Source organism: Triticum aestivum, chromosome 3B (assembly GCF_018294505.1).
Source record: "Triticum aestivum cultivar Chinese Spring chromosome 3B, IWGSC CS RefSeq v2.1, whole genome shotgun sequence".
NCBI classification, from domain to species: Eukaryota; Viridiplantae; Streptophyta; class Magnoliopsida; order Poales; family Poaceae; genus Triticum; species Triticum aestivum.
Window position 1 is genome coordinate 126,957,033 of NC_057801.1, and position 11,581 is coordinate 126,968,613.

Here is an 11,581-nt window from a genome sequence, read left to right on the forward strand (position 1 = left end):
CTGCAACGACTATGGAGGATGCCGCTACCATGTCTGACCACGGAGCAGCATTGCAGCAGGTCGCCAGTTGCAGATGCACTGCCACATTCCAGCAGCGAGGCATTCAGTGCGTCTCGCTGGAGCTCGTCGCCCTACCGAGCACTCCTCGTGCGCATGGAAGAGGAGAAGAGAGTGTGGGGCAATTTTTCTGTTGTGATGCGGGAGCAGGACGAAGCTGCGGCGAAGTTTTGCGTGAGAAAGATGCGAGCATAGATCCAATGGCCGTGGGGGCCTACATCGGATGGCTGGCGAGCCGACTGATTTCCCCCCTGAAATCAGTTGGCTTATGCCTAGCAGCGGCTCTTTTACATGTGTCGGAGCACAATATGTCTATAGAAAAAAATCAGCAGAAGTATCAAAAATCCCCTTGTGACTAAGGGGGTTGGAACTTGGAAGCTATCCAGTTGGCCATGATCATATCTGAGGAGGCGTGGGGAGCGATTCGAAGCATCATGTCTCTTTTGCTAAATTGTTCAATGTCTTTTTTCAATATTTTTGTTTTGTTCTCTTTTATTTGTTTTTTTAATTTCTATCTTTTTTTGCGTGGGCTTACTCATTTTTGTCCCGCCCAAATGTTCCTTTTGTGTGTAAGATATGGCCATTTTTTAATTGTTAGTTATACACGACTGCTGCAAGTGTTATCCCTGCCACTGAATGTGTTTAACACAACAATAATTTAGTGGTACTTGTCAGGAGGGAGGAGACAATTGCATCTCTGTCGCTAGACACGTTTCAACGTGCGTGCAATTTGATGGTATTTTTTTGTTGAAAGAGGGCAGTTGCATGTATGCCACTAGGCATGCAACTGCAAGTGTCGTGTCCCAACTGTAATTGCATGTCTTCAGCGTGAATTTATCGAGGGGGTGCATGTCTGTCGCTAACTAGACACACAACTGTAAGTGTTGCCCCCGACTACAACTACATGTCTTCAATGTGACATCAACCTGATCGGGCGTCGAGATGGTGTTGGGTGGCATGATCGCGCTGCGGGTCACACCGATGTTCGTGGATCCGATGTCGAACCTGGCGCGGCAAGTCGCCTTGTAGGTGCTCGCCAACCTCGTCGCGAGCCTCTCCTGGCACCTCTTACTTTCTAGGGCGGTGCCGGTGCGGACCGGAAGATGGCCAGAGAAGGATCTCCGCGAGGTGACCCCAGAACAGAATATTTGATTATTTGGGCTATACCTGGAACCTGAAGTAGCCATTGTTTCATTTTTACTTTGTAAACTTCAGTATTTTTACTTATTATTGGCAAAATGTCATGTGACACCATAATAAATCATGAATTAATCTCTCTTTTCTAGCTTTACATATTTTTAATATTTTAACTAATAAATATGTTCACTTGTATGTTATACACAAATGTGTGTATTTAAAATAACAATAGTACATTATAAATCTAAATATTTGCATCATCTGATTCTCATTCACCCTATGTGTCTATATCGCTCTACTCACACATGGTTACAAAAGCATGATGGCAGCGATGAAGGTTGTGGTTGCGGTGTCAACGCAGAGGAACCCTCCTCGGAGATGATTTTTGTGTCCGGAAAACCTTCCAAATGAACATTGCGGAGATGGCGGCCTCTGTGATTAAATTCCCCATAGGTTTCCCTCTATAATTTGTTTGAACTATAATATGTCGCATCACATAACTAGTAATTTGTTGTCACCTGCAAGTGTGTTTACCGTTCATTTCAAGGAGCTATAATCAAACAAAAACAAGAAACGCCAAAGAAATAGGGTCAACCAATGGCCGGGCACCTCATTCTTATATTTCCCTTTGTTTTCGTAGTGGAACTCATTGACCCAAGCCTTTCACTATTGTTTCCATCACACTTGGAATTTTGCTAGGTGTGTTTCTCCATACAAGATTAGCATACTCTGGATGATCGACAAAAGGATTTCTGTTGTGCTGGTAAAGGCTACAAACTCTATCATTCCGACGTTGCTCTGATCTCGATGGTGGATCTAGTTCATTCCATTCTAGAAGAGCTGAAAGGAGACCCATCCTCCTCCTTTCTTAAATAAACAAGCAACAAATATTTGTCATTACTAAAGAAGCAATGCAATGTGATTCAAGTACAAATGAATTGACATGTATCATGTATGCAGCTAATAGTACATGTGTTGTGACAGGCTGATATATCTCTTATCTATATCTATACCATTACAAAATCACCACTATCTTGGAATCCAAATGATCTTGTGCAGCCTTCTCACTATAACCAGCATTTCTTAACTTTAATTGGATTAATCGGCCGTTGTAAGAGTAAATAATTAGGTAATTATTTAGGTCTTGTGATGTTCTATGCTCAGTAAGAGCTTCTAAATTTCAGATTTGTTGACAAAAGCAATAAGGAACATTCTATGCAAAGTGTTGTTCGATCTTTTGTGGTGTACTTGAATGCTTTATGAGCAAGCACGGGACAATACGATCTAGTCAAAAATGTTTTGAATAAATACACCACATGAATGAAGTACTTACGAATACTAGACGAATCAGAAAGTTCCAAATGTGGAGCTGCATCTTGCTGTCCAGACCCATAGCTTACAGCCATGTACATCAGGGACCTAGCTACATCTCCACGCACCTGAAGAAAGAAAGAAAAAAACTGGAAACATTGGTACGCCGAGTTGTGAAACCTTACAAGAACAATTATTCTTCACATGGTCAAAGCTGATATAAGTCTACCACTGGTATTCATGTGTTGATGTGCTACTTGCACTGGTTGCAATTGACATTCCAACTAATTTAGTACACCCTCCGTACGAAAATATAAGACATTTTTGCTGCTCAATTTGAACTGCAAAACGTCTTATATTTTGGTACAGAGAGAGTAATATAATTTGAAACTTCAATCCCATTTTTAGAACAAGACCCTCCTATTTATGGCACATAAGTGCAGTTCTCAGTTCTTGCAACTGAACATATTACTCTCTCCATTTGTTTTTATAAGATGTTTCAGACAGCTTGCTCTGTACTGTTTTGAACAGTGTCTGAATGTCTAAAACGTCCTGTAAAAATGAACAGAGGTAGTACTAAAAATGAATATTATAGGTCATATAAAATGTGACACAAATATGGATGAACAGTCTGAATAGCACATGTGTGTTTCATTATTTGGACAAAGGTTTTTAATACCTGAAAAGGGGTGCCCATCTTTCACTGTCTGTTTCAGTGTCAGGTGCAGCTTCACGATTTGCCGGCCTCGAACATTTTTTTGACGTCGCAGCACATCCTCCATAATACTTGTTTTGTTAGAATAAATCCGATCCATACCGTTGATCATCCGAGGACCAAGCAATCGCACGAGCACGACACCGAGATTTGTTAACGAGGTTCACCGATATGGCTACATCCCCGGGGCATTGACTACGGGCGCTCCTCCCCATGACACCGTCACAATACCGCACCCCGGCCGTCCGGACGCCGGCACACGCCGCCGGCTCCCCCTTGCGCGCCTGTGCTATTATGTTGGCATAGGTTACATCGTGTGTCTACCCCCACTATATATGAAAGGCCTAGGATACAAGTGTCCTACTAGGACACGACTCCATATCCTATGTAAACACAATACAACTCATAGTCCAACTGTAACCTACCGTGTACACTATATTCGACACAACTCTAACAAACTCCACCTTGGCGAATATTCTCCACCACCTTGAATTCGTCGATGCGTCAAACTTCCATGTACATTGAACTTGAGCTTATCCCATTAGCATTGCTGCTACTCCAAAGACTCCATGTGACTCCACCTGCAACTTGTAGTCCTTCTTTTCTTGACCACAGTCAACACTCGAGCAAAAAATTAAGTTCCACTTTACTCTAGTGTATGCTCCCAACTTCCAGAGCTTCGTTCAACGCATCACACACTGATCACTGACTTGCGTGAAAATAAACAACTCACATATTGGGTGTCACACATAAGAGTTACCTGAACTCAACATCATTGCTCCTTTCTTAACCGCCTGTCTGAAACATGAAGGAATTTCACCATTGCTTGTAGTCATCCCGAGTCAAATTCGCAGTTGTCTCACCACATGTATGACCACCAGAGCCCTGGCCCGTCTCCATGTCCCGTGTGCACCGCACGCCTCGCCGCTATTACCGCGTCGAGCCTCTGCTGTCCCGATCGAGTCTCAAGGGTCGCGAAACCACACCACTCAATCCCCATTGCAGAGTACCACCTATCATCACCGACCGATGACGAGTTTCATGCTTTCATCAGACCACTGTGCTCCAGTCCGAACTGCATGTCACTCGCTTTTCCCGCTGAATAGGCTTCGGTTCTCTGGATCCTTACATCGTAGCCCCCCCAATCCAGCTCCACCTTCAACATGACTCCTTGGTAGATGATCAGTCCACCCTCGCGCCCCGTCGACTTCAAGCTCTATACTGTGCACCGTCTTGAATCAACACCGTGCCATAGTCTTGTCGAAGTCACACAAGCCCTCGGGGCCTGCGCCACGTGTTTCCACACCCAGAAGTCAGTCACCATCAGCATCACGCACCTACGTCGTCTTCGCCGATCCACCACCGTCTTCTGTACCAACTGACCTGCATTGTCCCGTCAGACTGTCCAGTCCGACCCAGCCGAACTTGTTTGACTGCAACCATGCTCCACCATGCTCCGTGTCCGCCCGCACATCTAAGTGCATTGCTTGACGCCCTGTGTATGCATGATCCTCATGACGCACTGTCCTCTGCTTCACATAATCTCCGAGCCCTCTCAGCAATCTTGACAGAAAAAACTACCGTGCAAACCTGACCCGAAGAATTCTTTGCACAATTATTTTTTCACGTCACTGTTTTGCTAATGCATTTCAGTGTACCCTTAGCAGCAAAGACACATCTCCAATCTGCCCATGAACACACACGCACGCTCTTTACATGAAGCCTAGACATTGTGCCTCTTTTTTGTCCAAACAAATCTTCACGTGCCTGATTCCTTCGCTCATAGCATAGCACACGTATCATTCAACAGCAACTCTGCACGCCTGGCCGCTGCTCTGCCTTGGTAACCCCAGTCCACCTCATGGCTGCACAAGGGCCTAGCCCATCAAGAACGCACACAACCAGCCACCTGGGCCAGCCCGCCACATCCTAGCATGCCCACGAGCCACGTTGGCTATGGCTCCCTGCATGGCTGCGACCCACCAACGCTCGAGTTGGTCCGCGGCGCTTCGAATCCGCTGCTACACGCCCGTCTTCCGAAACCAGATCGATCACGTACAGATCCGATCGGCAAGAACTCCAGCGTGCTCGTTTGACGCCGCCTGCCTTCCGATCGCTTCTTTCAAACACGACGCCGTCCTTCATGAATCTTCAACTCGACCAACCTTGATCCACGACGCAACAACTTCGCTGCCATGTCTCCAATCACCCATGTTGCATCTCGTAAGATCTTTTGACAGCTTCCACGTGTTCTCCTCTAGATCAACAATCCACAGCCTCCGAATAACCTAGCTCTCATACCACTTGTTAGAATAAATTCGAGGCATACCGTTGATCATTCGAGGACCAAACAATCGCACGAGCACGACACCGAGATTTGTTAACGAGGTTCACCGATATGGCTACATCCCCGGGGCATTGACTACGGGCGCTCCTCCCCATGACACCGTCACAATACCGCACCCTGGCCGCCCGGACGCCGGCACACGCCGCCGGCTCCCCCTTGCGCGCATGTGCTATTATGTTGGCATAGGTTACATCGTGTGTCTACCCCCACTATATATGAGAGGCCTAGGATACAAGTGTCCTACTAGGACACGACTCCATATCCTATGTAAACACAATACAACTCATAGTCCAACTGTAACCTACCTTGTACACTATATTCGACACAACTCTAACATGTTTCCCTTGGACGAATTCACTGAAACGGGATTTGTCTATCCAGATAAGCATTTGTTTCTCCTCAAGCAAAAAAGTGAACCATTAAATCTGCCACTGATGGAGCACTGTTATCATACTGAAAGAGGAGTCCTCTATGCTCATGGGGTACTTTGGATCAACTACACCGTACAAACCAACTGACCATTGGCATCCGCAGGACGAATGTTGTGCAGATCGGTTAGAGAAGGACGGCGTTTTAGCCCGTATGATCGCGGCCAGAGGTGTTCTCCTACACAACAAAATGCACAAAATATGGCTGGGAAATAACAGAAAGAAAAGATGAACCCATCCTGTCTTGACAGCAAAATTTCAGAATGCAATTATGCAACTCACTGTTCCATCCATCCGGCTTGCCTGCCAAGAGCTTCGGCACAGCTCTCTGCGAGTATATCTCGATCCTGAAACAAAGCACCGCAGCTTAAATCAAGTGAGTAACGAAGAGCAAATGATACAAGTATTAGACTGTTATACACTGTTGGAGAGACATACACTTCAGAGGACGCTTCTGGGTGGTCTGCATCAGCTGCATCGAGAATCTTGAGCGCCTCCCACACCTACTACAGACCATCCATCACTTGTAATCATTGTCTGTTCATTCCAACTCAGATGTATTTCATCAATTAAGCACGGAATCAGATAGCTAGAGGCAAACCAACATTTTGTAGCGCAGTGAGGCGTGAGGCGAGACGACGGCGCCGAGCTTCGGCATCAGCCCGTCACCGGACAAGCCCTCCAGCCCCCCGTATCAAGATGGCAACGGGCCCCGAAACCCGCGTCCCCATGGGTTTTTACCCTATTAGGGGACGGGGATGGGCATCTTTTCATCCCCGCTGTGCTGTCGTTGGGCACATTATACAACCCGACACATTTCATGTGTTTGCACCCGTCTAGGTAGTCCCCGAACCCGAAACCCGGCAAACCCGGCAAAATACATTTTTTTACCAAGTAGTGCTCCGATGCGGCCCAACCCAAAACTACCGAGCCTGAGAGCGACCGAGCCCCCCCACCCCGCAGTGTCGAAAGCCAAACCAACCCCTCGCTGGGGTGGCCAGTCGCTCGCTCCTTTCCCCCTCGATCTAACCCTAAACCTAGGACCCCAGCTGCCGCCTGGCTCGATCCCATCTCGCAAGATCTGCCGACCACGATCTGCGTCGGTGAGCCTCCTCCCTCCACATCTTCTCCACCACCGCCGGTCTGATATGGAGAAAGAGCGTCGCCACCGGTGACGAACCCCATGGTGGCCTCTTCCCGTCCCAAGTCTGGTGAAAGGGCGCCACCGCCGGTGCCGCCGGCGAAGTCTGCAGCCACTCGCCGCCTTCCTCTCTCTACTACAACTACACGCGACGGTGGTGGAAGGGCAGCAAGTCGTGGCATTCGTGGAAGAGGAGGCAGAGGGCTTTCAAATCCGATTCCCGAGCCTCCATCCAACTTCAACGTCCGCAAGAAGTTAAAGACGAGGTGAGTAACCCCAATCTCTCACAATCTGAGGTGGATGGTGCTAGGGTTTGTGATGGATGATGTTAATTTTCTGTGAATTCATGGATTAGATTTGCTAGGGTTTGGTTTAGACTGTAGTATATGGTCTTTTTCATGAAAGTTTCAGAAGTTAAGTTGAAGCTATTACTATGTTGCTGCTGAAATGATATCATTGTTGCTATTATTTATCTTATGTTGCTGCCTCTGAAATATACTATGTATGTTGTTTAAATCTGTTAAAATAAACTCTATATAGCTGTTGAACCATCTACTATTGTTTATGTTGAAATTTGCTCTCGTTATGCTGCTGAAATATGCTTGTTTTGCTATTCAAATGTTGTTCTTTGTTGTCACTATGTTTGTTTAAATATTTTAATTTTCTCGTGGGTTTCCCGTAGGTTTCCCGAAATCCGATGGGTTTAGGAGACGGGCGGAAAACTAGCTCCGCACACAGTGATGGGGACGGGGACGGATTTGTGATTTTCTCGTGGTGATGGGTTTGGGAAGGCAAAACCCGACGGGTTTCGTCCCCGTTGCCATCTGGACCCCCGTAGTAGCTCTGGACGTCTTCGCAAGGATGCCGGGTACTCGGCTTCAGACGCTCGCCGATGGAGGAGGCATGGGCAGGGATGATATCTGGAGGACAGAGCGCGAGCGCTAGAGCAGCGGCGAGCGCGCGGAGGCACCATGGCACCCATGGCCGGCGGCTGGAGCGCGCGGGTCGCGGTGAGGACAAGACGGACCGGGGTGGTTTCGGGGTGGTTTTCTTTACGCATCCAGCGAGAGTTGGGCGGGAGCGGATTGTTCTACCGGACAGCGTGCCGGGAGCGGGGGAGAAGATAACGGCGGCGAAGGCCAACATTCCTTCGTTGCCGCCCGCAGCAGCTGCCGTTCAAAGGTTCCTCTATCTCGAAAATGTCCAAACTTCTCGTGAGCCATTCATTAATGACGAAAGAGATAACCTCCTTGAAACAAAAACACAACAGTAATAATCAAGAAAACAATAAAGAAATTAGTAAAACCACAAAGTATTTTAAAAAAACTACTCCCTCTGAATCCGGTTTGTCCATGAATCCGGTTCCGACTAGAACCTGATTCTGATTCTTAGACCTCACACCTCCTCTCAATAAGTAGCACCACTAGTCCTAGATAGGATTTGGAGTATATGCCTGTGTGAGATCGCACAAGACCCACCATGTTGCACGAAGGCTATTACGAAGCCTCTTTGCGTCCGCCGGCCGGGGATGATGCGCCGGCGGCGACAGAGTGGGACTGGGGGGAAGTCCTCCTCGACCGCGTCGCTTACATGGTCGACCAGGAAAACCGTACCTCCACCCGCTGTCGATTCACCAGGAACCTGGACGGCAAGCGGCTGGAGATGCGGGTGACCTTGTGCTTGGCCCCGCCGCCCCGCGTCTCCTACTTCTGCTGCCTCGCCTACAGCCCCGACGACGACGGAGAAGAAGAAGACACCCGCTTGTTCTTCCGCGAGCCTTTCGTGTTCGCCGCGGAGGGTAACCTCGCCGTCATCACCCTCTGCCACGGGCACATCTGTCCCTCCGCCTTCGGGAGCAAGAAGGACAACTACGAATACTTGGTCTACCAGGCACCATCCTCACCGGCGGGGGAGCCGGAACTCACCTGGGTCCCGCACATCCCCGCCAGCATGTTGCCAAGTACGGGAGTCGACTGCATCCCTTCCAGCTCGATTGGTGTCGTGCGTTACAACAGCAACATTTCCACCCATGATGCTCACCCGCTCCCCAAGGAGGATGATGACTTTGATGCCTACAGAATCGCAGCGCTTGCCTACGATTATTACCACGACTCTGGCAATAGCCCACATGGCCCATACTACATGTGCACCTACGACTCCAGGGCCAAGGTTTGGACCCGGAAGCCAGCTGCTATTCCACAACCGCTGCTGCATTCCGACTATATCTGTGACATCGACATGGTCATCACCATCGGCGGCTTCAGTTGCCGTGGCATCATGGGCTGGGTCGACCTCTGGAATGGCATACTGTTCTCTGACGTGCTCGCAGACCACACACCCTACAGCCCGCTTCGCTATGTCTCCCTTCCAAAGGCGAGGCAGCCGCAAAATTGGCTCCCTATTTCCCTGGACATTGGATGCCGCTTTCGGGACATTGTCTTTGTCAAAGACTCTGGCATCATCAGGTTCGTTGACCTGCAGATCCACACCGACCCCAACATCCCTTACTCAGAAACCCCTAGTGGCTGGACGGTGGTCACATGGATCCTGGAGGGGCTCAATGAGGGTTTGGAAACCCGGGGTGATTTGTGGTTCCGGCAGGAGCACGAGCTCCATTCTCGTGATATCTCCGACTACAACTTGCCCCAGTGTCTGTTTGTTACCAACCCCATTCTCAGCTCCCACGAAGATGGCTTCTTGTACCTCAGGACCAACGCCAGCAGCAGAACCTCCAGGAACTCGAGAGTGATCACTGTTGACATCAAGCAGGGGAAGCTGCTGGATGTGCAGGACTTCGATATGCAAAGACCCAACCCCTACATGCGCACTGCAATCTCCAGCTATCTCATGCCTGTAACAGCCGGACAGTAATCCCCTAGATAATTTTTGCTTATCAAATTGATTGTGCATCTCATAGGCGTTGCATCCGCATCACCTTCCAAGATAACTGCCGCAGTTTTGAACTAAGATTGTTATCGATCAGAGGAGTAATTAATTTGAATATTCAACATTATTTTGTTAAATACTGAGTAATTAAATCTCTCTCTCTCCCTCTCTCTCTCTAAATCATTGTGTGTATTGAAGATATATTACTAATTAGTTTTTTTTTTGCAATCTTTGTTCGGTTTGTTTCATAAAAAAGGCAAGGATTGTTCTAAACCAAATGCTTATGTAAGTATCCAATTTTTTCATGTAAATTGAGCTCTAATGATGTGTTGAAACTTAATGTATTTACTTATATCAACTTGCTTATTTAGTATATCGTAACTAGTATTTCCGGCCCATCAGAATTTCCTAATGTTAGGCACATGATTAATTTACATGTTTTAGTTATATTAAGTATAATGTAAGTTATTTCAATATTTAGTTATTTAGCTCGGTCGGTTTAGATACTGATGTGTGTGCCACCGGGCCTTACCGGTCCCAATGTTGCCGAGTCAGTCGGCTTGCCGCCTTGTTCGTCAAGAAGGTGGAAGCGCCCAGCCTAGCCGATGGGTACGAGTCCTCGGGCCATATGGTCAATGAGATGGTGCTGGGCCTCGTTTGCCCTACCCGGGTGCCACAACATCATCACACCCCATTGATATTAGAGAGGTGTTGTGGATGCTCCCAAACGAAGAGCTCCTAATACAAGCCTTTAGCATGCAATCGTCGCTATATCACGCACCTGGGCTATAGCCCAATAGCACTCTCCCTCCCTAGGAGCCTGGTTCGACTAGCTTGCTCATGTTCGATATTTTGATGGTGCACCTCACCATTCGAGGGGCCATAGATCTAGCTCAAAAAATCAGTAAAAAAATGTTAACATTTGTAAAATATTCACAGATCTAAAAACATGTGAATTCAAAAAATATTCATGAAATTTTAAAATGATCAAGATTTTTAAAACGCATTCAAGTGTTTAATAATATCCATATCTTTCAAAATGTTTATGAATTAAAAATTGTTCATGAATAACGAAATTAACTTGTCTATGTAGAAAAACTACCATACATAAAACCTGTTGAAAAACCTGAAAATAAAAAACAAAGCAGAACAACATCGATGAGAACCAGAGAAAACCTGGTGTTAGTTTTTTTTAAACATAATTTTTTTTGAGACAATTTAGAACATAAAACCTGCTGTTCATACATGAGCGGATAAGAAAATCGGTCTAAATGGGCCGGCCATGTCGCCTGGAGGGCCTGCGTAGCGTACGGTTCTGCCTTAGCGTCGAATAGGGAAGTCTGCCGATCAAACGCGCCGCTAGCTAGCCACGAGAGAAGCCGGATTGTTGCAGGAGGCAGAGTCCAAGATGTTGCCGCCTCCGCCTCCGCCGCCATCTATCTAACGGGAGGACTCTCCGTCTCCGTCTCGGTCTCGTGTTGTGAATCCGTTTCTGACCGCAACCCTCTCTCATAAGTACTCCACTACTCCTAGGCTCCTAGCTAGCCAGGAGTACGAAC

General features: G+C 47.5%; 1 protein-coding gene across 1 annotated transcript; it reads right to left on the reverse strand.

The window, feature by feature from the left end:
• Positions 1–677: 677 nt before the first annotated feature.
• Positions 678–8,282, reverse strand: LOC123067387 (extracellular ribonuclease-like). The gene is made up of 10 exons (XM_044490202.1): positions 7,974–8,282; positions 6,597–6,689; positions 6,434–6,498; positions 6,278–6,342; positions 6,087–6,173; positions 5,905–5,924; positions 3,189–3,294; positions 2,528–2,638; positions 984–1,231; positions 678–689 (listed from the first exon to the last, which is right to left on the reverse strand). Exons 1-10 carry the CDS (start codon positions 8,280–8,282, stop codon positions 678–680), a joined length of 1,116 nt encoding a protein of 371 aa, XP_044346137.1.
• Positions 8,283–11,581: the final 3,299 nt, after the last annotated feature.

Coding starts and splice junctions, on each gene's coding strand:
- LOC123067387 (XM_044490202.1), bottom strand. CDS start 8,282: ATGTTGGCCTTCGCCGCCGTTATCTTCTCCCCCGCTCCCGGCACGCTG. Junction 6,174..6,277: donor CAAGCCGGATGGATGGAACA/GTGAGTTGCATA, acceptor TTTGTTGTGTAG/GAGAACACCTCTGGCCGCGA. Junction 2,639..3,188: donor TGAAAGATGGGCACCCCTTT/TCAGGTATTAAA, acceptor TTTCTTTCTTTC/TTCAGGTGCGTGGAGATGTA.